Source organism: Anopheles coustani, chromosome 3, assembly GCF_943734705.1.
Source record: "Anopheles coustani chromosome 3, idAnoCousDA_361_x.2, whole genome shotgun sequence".
Classification (NCBI taxonomy): domain Eukaryota; kingdom Metazoa; phylum Arthropoda; class Insecta; order Diptera; family Culicidae; genus Anopheles; species Anopheles coustani.
The window spans coordinates 12,189,507-12,197,072 of record NC_071288.1 but is presented as its reverse complement, the minus strand read 5'-3'; the positions used below and the strand labels follow the sequence as shown (position 1 = coordinate 12,197,072).

General features: G+C 48.9%; 2 protein-coding genes across 2 annotated transcripts; one reads left to right on the top strand and one right to left on the bottom strand.

The window, feature by feature from the left end:
• Window positions 1-1,549: 1,549 nt before the first annotated feature.
• Window positions 1,550-3,033, bottom strand: LOC131258566 (protein apnoia). The gene is made up of 3 exons (XM_058259914.1): window positions 2,913-3,033; window positions 1,773-1,906; window positions 1,550-1,681 (listed from the first exon to the last, which is right to left on the bottom strand). The coding sequence occupies exons 1-3, from the start codon at window positions 3,031-3,033 to the stop codon at window positions 1,550-1,552; spliced, it is 387 nt and encodes a 128-aa protein (XP_058115897.1).
• A 3,450-nt stretch (window positions 3,034-6,483) lies between these two features.
• LOC131260863 (uncharacterized) lies at window positions 6,484-7,353 on the top strand. The gene is made up of 2 exons (XM_058262700.1): window positions 6,484-6,566; window positions 6,651-7,353. Exons 1-2 carry the CDS (start codon window positions 6,484-6,486, stop codon window positions 7,351-7,353), a joined length of 786 nt encoding a protein of 261 aa, XP_058118683.1.
• The last annotated feature ends 213 nt before the right edge of the window (window positions 7,354-7,566 follow it).

Below are 7,566 nucleotides of genomic sequence, written 5' to 3'. Positions count from 1 at the left end.
CGCGGTAGCAGATAAAACACAACAATACTAGCGAACAACACGCACAACAATGCCTGGTTCACGAGACGAATGCCGTACAAAAGATGAACTTTATGCACACAACACTCTTCGCCGGAAAGCGCGGAACGGAAACGTGAAAAGCGGCTCGTCTCAACGATCGGACGCCTCTCGACGGAATGGCGAAAACCGTTGCCTGCCCCAAGATTATATTTTATTGAAAAGCAGCGCCGCAGTTTTCCTTTCTTGTTCTTGCTCGGTGCTTTCTTCTGCGCTTTTCCTTTCTTTCCCCCTTTGTCGGCGGTATAATGCTTGCCCCCTTGCACGCACTGGCAAGAGCTTTGATGCAATTTCTTCGTTTCCACATCCAACGGTCGCGTCTGTACGATCAACTCGTTTCGTCTCGCATCCTCCCAGCCGCACTTTCGATGTAGAAGGCCGGTTTTACCTCCGAGCCAGTTTTTCGACGAGTCTTTTCCCATTTTCCTATCCCCGCCAGATGTGTGTCGCATCGCGGGCCTCACGCAAGCAGCTCAGCACTCCGAGCACTCCAGACCAAAACCTCCCGGCGAACGGCGTAAGCCACCGACAATCCCAGATGATAATTATGCGTTTGCTGCTTTATCTTACAAATCACACCCACCGCGCTTGCGACGCAATCACACGGTGCAGGTGTTGTTACCGTTTTATGATAATTTGCCACCGGTGTGCGTGAATTAGCGCCCGACGAAAGTGAAATGCGTCGCCAAATTCCAGCGTCAGCGGCGGGTTCGCAAGCGGAGCGTTTTGAAAAGTGCGTTGCACTGGCGGGAACACAGCCGAGGTACCGCGGGAAAATCCGCGAAAAGTCTCCGTACCGACGATGGCCGGAAAGGCGAACCCTAACACGCCTCCCATGGACGATGGGCATGTGGCACAGCGCGCGTGTATGTCTTCCGCAAAGAGTGACACATTGCGCGAGCGGATTCGGATTCGAATGAGGACACCCGGTACCGGGTACGTACGCTCCAGATCTAGATCAGGTTCCCTTTTCTGGCTGTGTCGCCGACCGTTCTCCCCATCCGGGCTTCCTCGAGTTGGCCCCGCGTGCAACCATTGCGACGCGTCGTGACCATCGTGACTATGTTTCCGCGTGACGCTGGTGATCGGTTTGGGTTGGATGGACAATTAAAAGAAGGGGCACGCGCGTTGCTTGCGAATGTTGATGCGACGCCATGCACATCAACACACCGTTCGTTCGATGGGTCATCATAAACTGAAAACTCAATTAAGAAGCGAGACCAGAATTTATAATTTCGGTGAAATTTATTGTCACAAACTCTCGAAAACTCTGTTCGCCTGTCGGATGCGGCGCTATAGGGGGTGGCATCGTTTGCCTCTCCCTTTGGCCCCCCTTCGATCGTGCGAAACCTGGCCCACCTTGGTGCGTTCTTTGGTTTGTGTAAGCCACATGGATTGGGGCGCACGTTCGCAAATTGGAAAATAAATTATTATAAAATAAATAAATTACTATCGTTTAATGGGGTAGGTGGGTGCCGTGGCGCCAAACCGTTCACCAGTCCTTGTAGACCAGCGGAATGGGGGCGGGTGCCGGTGCGCTGTAAGCCACCGGGACCGGAGGGGGCAGAGGTGCTGGGAAGCTACGGGCGATCACTTGCGAGATCGTGAGCACCAGCAGGATAACCTGTGTAGTAAAAAAGCGAAGGTGAGCTTCCGGTTCAACCGTTCCCAAAGCAGTTCTGAGGGAAACACGAAGGACTAGAAAGTCTACTTACTCCTACTCCCAGGCCCTTCATCGAGACGACGGTCAGGGCGGACAGCAGGGTGGTGATAACGCCGACGACGAACGCAGCCGGAATCATGGCAAAACTGATGCGCTTCAGGAAGTGATGCCCAAAAGTGCGTCCCTCTGGAAAGGAAAAGTACGGTAGCGATGTAAAACGGGGATCTTTTTGGAGTTATTTTCATCCCTTAACTCGATAGCTGCCATGGTTATCGTCTATCATTTTCGTTTGGAATTTTTGTTTCAAAATGATATTATGGAAACATGAATGACACTCACATACACAATATCTTTAGTAAGTGCAAAGATAAATCCTTTCGGTTTTTCCTTGTTTTTTTTAAAACCCGTGGTTTTAATAATTGTTATAACATCTTCTGTTATTGAAATACTAAAGTTCTAAATGAGCAACTGTTCTCTTTATAAAAAATCCAAGGGATATCTCCAAGACATGTCGATGACCAACTTATTGTTTATCGCCAAGATTTTTTTACACGAATCGATTTGACCCACTACTATCCTCAAATGACTTTAAAAATCATTTACTACGATTTAGCTTTCAGTCACATCCTGAATCATTTTATGCGCTCGATACAGTTTATGTGCATTAATGCTTACACTGTTGTACTAAGACAGCACGGTTTAGGAGTTAAACGATGTAAATATCACTTTCACTCGACTAATTAATGATAATTTCCATGTACTTTCGAGGTCTGACATCGGATCAATCGTTTCTTTTCCTCCTCTCCCTACTTGTATCGTGGATGTCACTGGACCAGAAACCTCCGTAAGCCAGCCGACAACAAGGACCATAATTTGCACCACAATCAACAAGACAAAAAAGCAACTAGAGCAAACGCATGTCGTAGCAGATTTCGAACCGCAATTGGTTTCCGAATGATTCATGCATTGCCGTAACTCGTTCGAGCTAGCGATTGTTGACAATGCGACGGCGACCACACAATGAAGTGATAAATTTGTTCTGCTCCAAAGGGCTCAACTAGAAGAAGCATTGACCCCATTTCAGTGGCTGCACGCCTGATTGCGTATTGAAGTTCATCTCGGAATCGTCGGCTGATCTTTCTAATAACCGATCAGCGATCGGTCGAGTTTTTACTTCGCTAATTGCACTAACCTGTCAGGTCACCGTCAAAGTTGTTGTTCACATCGCTCGCCGTTTCGGCAGCGTAGGCCATGCACAGTACAGAACAGAGTACCACGACACCGATGACAATCGCACGATCGAAGGCAGCCATTTTTAGTGAGATTCTGTGATTAGAACTTGGTTCGACGCCGAAGGTAAGGTGGCTTTGGGGTTCTTTTAGCTAAATCGTTTACAACACGCACCCAGCGGACACTACACTGCACTTAGGCGAACGATCGGCAACGGACTGTACTCCCGAAATTCCGGTAGTATCGTATTTAAATAATTGACCACGTACACCCACACCATGCACCCGCTAAACTCGTGACGATCGGACGGGGGTAAAAATGGGAAGGAATAAAGGCACGCACCTTTGGCGGTGCTACATTCCAACGTCCAAAAAACCAAAACGACAACAACTGCACGACTCCATTGTACGCACGGGGCAATACGGGAAGGAACTTTCCTCGACCCCTTCGATACCACGACGACGGATCACTCTCCCGGAGTGGGGTCCGGCCATGAAAGACACTTCTTCCGCTCCCGTATGCCGCAAAAGTTCACACCCAGAAGCTGATGGGCCTGTGACGCACTAGGGCAAACGTTTTCGGGGCGGCCATATTGTCCCATTTTGGGAGGAACCATCACCACCTAACGGCTAAACCATTGCCGGATCAGCTGGTGGAATGCTATTCCATTGCCGGGTGGACAGTTTGCAGCTTAGTATCGAAGTATAAATAAAAATGGCGATCGATTTCACCCGCCACCATAACCGCGTGCGGGAAAACTCTCCCTTTCGATCACTTTCCTTCGGCGCCCGTAAAAGGGAAAAGCTTCCGCCGAGCGCTACCGGATGCAAATCGCCTTATCAGCAGCCGTTGACCGCCATTAGGCAGACGATTATGTCTTCACCGTGCTCGGCTGATAAGAACGGCAGCGACAGTGAGTCAACATAGTCAGTGCGACGCCCGGGTCGTTCCGGTTCAGCCGCACGCTATCATTTCTCCGCTGGACGTCGGTGAAACCGTGACACAGTAAAGGATTCCATCAACCGGAATGAACGGATCTGGATCGTGCGGACCGGACAGCCTTTTCCATCTCGATGCATCCGCATTGCGGACACGGAGCCCCGGACTAAGCGGTTAATTGCAGGCTGGACGCGCAGCCGGTGTAATTACCTGGGTGAGTTTTCCATCGTGCTGCTAGTGACCCCCTGGACTGAACGGGATATGGGACCACTTTCAAGGGCACTTTCCTCATGGTGCTGTGCAGACCGTACAGAAGCCCCCATTGGGAGGAGGGTTGAGATTTCCTTCTGGAAAACTCACAGCACCGCACAACCTGTCGTCAGTTATTATGTTCTGCTACGTATAGTTTCACTTTTCAATCGACTTTTCCGACCATTTCAGCACCCCCCCTACGGTGTGGGGTAATTTTATTTCATTAACTTGTTCAGTCGATATCAATTTTTACGTTTCGCCTAAGAGAAGGGAAAATTGATAATTGTCTCCCTCGGACGGTCGTTTATGGCGGTTTTATCAAACTTGCCTGGACGCGCATCGATGCATTTCGAATCGGAGCATGTTCCATCTTCCCAGTGGACAACAAATCGTTGCATTAATTGCACAGAAACAAATAAAATAAGGTCATTTTGCAACATTGTACTATCAACTTATAAGAAATAGAAGCTATAGCTCGCTTTAAAGATTATTCACATTTTAATGAAGAAATCAACCATGTGGTTTTGACTAACTTCGTTCAAACTTTTTCTCGTCTTGACTGATCAATGATAATAAGTGGTATTGTAGATTCACTTCATTTGTTCCAAATTTCAGCGTTGAATTTAATGCACTATTTTTTACACTTACGAATTTTATTTTATTTTATATGCTAATTAAGTTGCTAAAGTTATATGTATTTTATTACACCGAATTAGCATAAAATTCGGGTTCCTTGTATTAGCTCAGTCCGAGGTTTCAAGATCAGCGTAAATTACTTTAGAATCAGAAAAAAAGAAAATTCATTTAGAACAAAACCCCAAACAATATTATACAGCTATGTATGAGGCAACAAGTTCTGCAGAGCGTAAGCTTCTTAAATATGTACAGTACTCAATGATGAAAAGAATATAGCACACGGAATCCAACGTATCGAAATGAATAAACAGTAATTAATAATGATTAAACAAACTGTCCAAAACTTCAGCCTGATATCATTAAACAAATACCTAATGACTGCAAAGAAGAATCATGAGAAAAATATCTATTATGCTGAAAATAATAGTTCTTGCGTGAGAAATAGTTCTTGCGCTCAAGTTTCCTTTCCATCAGCGCATGTAGTCGAGAAGCGTTGTGACGATGTGTGAAGAAAGTAAATTGCTGTGTAACAGATTACTTACCGTTAATAAACGATGCCCCCGCTCGTCCCCCCTGCCTCCGATTGCCGCGTTGTTCCCGCTATAATCTGATTCGATTAGGCGCTGTCACTCTTTCATATCCAACCGGGTATTTCCACCGCAGTTAAATGGTTGTATGGTAGGGAAGAAAAAATACCGTCAGCCACGTCGAGCGTCACCTGGCAGACATCGTTTCTAGTTTTTGCCGATCCCCGCGCGCTAGATCCCTTCCCACATGCGGTACCTGACTCCTGAGTACTTCCCTTATTCTCGAAGATCAGATTGTGCCTCAACCGGTGTCGATAAATCTTAAAATTATCGTCTCTCTTAAGCCCCTTGAAAATGGCTAGCTCATAAAGCGCTCCACTCGAGTTAACCGTAACCGCGCTGGGCATGTTTTCTTCGTTTCACCTGTCGTCGCCGAGCGGGAATGTTCGGGAACCCACCGACAGAAGCCAGCGGGGAACTTGTTTTGGAACAGCCTTCGACGGACGGAAATGGAACGCAATGCTGCGCGCACTGGCATCGTGCCCGCGAAATTGATGACCGACTGCCAAGACCTAGATTCGGAACCGCACCGGAAGCAGGACGGCTCAAACCCGATTCCGCAGTCGGCCAGTCGGTGTAGCAGGTGGGGTGCCAGGAAGTAGAGTAGCAACGAGTGTAGCAAAGGAAAGTGATCCATATTCTAACCAGTCGGCGAATAGTCTGTCCCGGTGGTGCTGAAGCGATTGATTTCTCTATCTGATCAGCAGCATTGTCCCCCCAGCACCGGCTGGGATCTACAAGCGACGAGCGAGGGATTAATGTTTGTAGCGGGAAAAACGGAGGAGGCAGCACCGGAAAACGCGAAGGCACTACTGGGTCGCAGGGAAAACTTGCGGTACATCTCGCGCGGGGAGTAGTTTTTCCACTTTCTTTCGCCGATCGCCGAGAACAAGGCTCGGCTGGCAGATGCCGCTGGCGCTCAGTTGCCGCTCAGCATCGATCGAGTAAAGACCGCGCGCCTCTGTTAGCATCCGAACGGTTACGCTGGAAGTACATTTTGCGGAGCTTTTGGAGCTCTTAAACCTTCAGATACATATTTTCGTGACATCGTGAACCCTTAGGGTTGTGTTGAAAAACATTCTTCTCAAAAGTGTGTGATAATTAGGAATGTACGGAAAAATGTTTGACTGTAAAGGATCGTCGCTGTCCGTTGTGTTGTTACTTGTCGTCATCGCGATGCTAGCGCCATCTAGGTGTGAAACCGGCGAACCATCGCCTACGAACAAAACAGCAGCCGCCGGCGGAAACTTAAAGCGAGGTAAAAGCTTCGTCCCGCTTGAAACACGCAAGAAGCAGTTCCACAGCCGCTTCTCGATCAGTGCGAGTCACCGGGTGGTAACCGACGTGGTGTCCCGCGAAGCCTACATGAAATCGATCCCGTTGCGCGTCCTGGACTGCCTGGAGCACGCTTCGCTGCTGGACTGTGGCAAGCTGTACCTGCTGCAGAATATGGAAGCGAAAAGTTACCGTTTCGCCAACACCGGCAACCTCACGCACGACATCCAGCAGCTGCTACTGCCCGGCTATCGAGCCGCGGACAATAAACTCTTCAGCGACAAGCTGTTGGCACTGAACGGAACCGACGTGAACCAGCGGCTTGGTCGTGGCCTGCGCCTGATGCTCCACCAGCGCATCGTCGATTTGACGCTGGTGCCGGGTGTGTCCGTGCGACTGACGCCGAGCGACTCCAACCAGCTCGAATTTTCCGTCCGCAAGGATGTGGCCGTTGCGGATGGCGAAGTTGGGCGCGACAAGGCAAAGAAGGGACTCAAGACGGTGCTTCAGTTTAGCGTGCCGTTGATTCTACTTCCCTCGATGCTGCTTGCTGGCGTGCTACCGATGATCCTGCCCGTGCTCAAGTTTGCCACCATCTTTTCCAGCATCGTGAACCACGCGGCCTTGGCAGCGGCCATCATGTACTTGGCAAAGCAGCACGCGGCCGAACAGGAGAGCAAGCAGACGGTCTACTTTAACGCCGGCTACAACTGACCCGGCTCTCGGAAGGAACCGCTAGTTGACCGGACTGTACTGCCTGAACCAAATAAACCTTCCCACTTTCCAAACCTGAACCCGAGGTGCGCCCAAACAAAACCCGAATACAACACGTCTCTCCTCTGTTTGTGGTCTTTTATTTAAATCCAACTTAAGCTAGTACTAAGATAGAGATAGAAAAATAAATAAACACGACACTTTCTTGGTGCG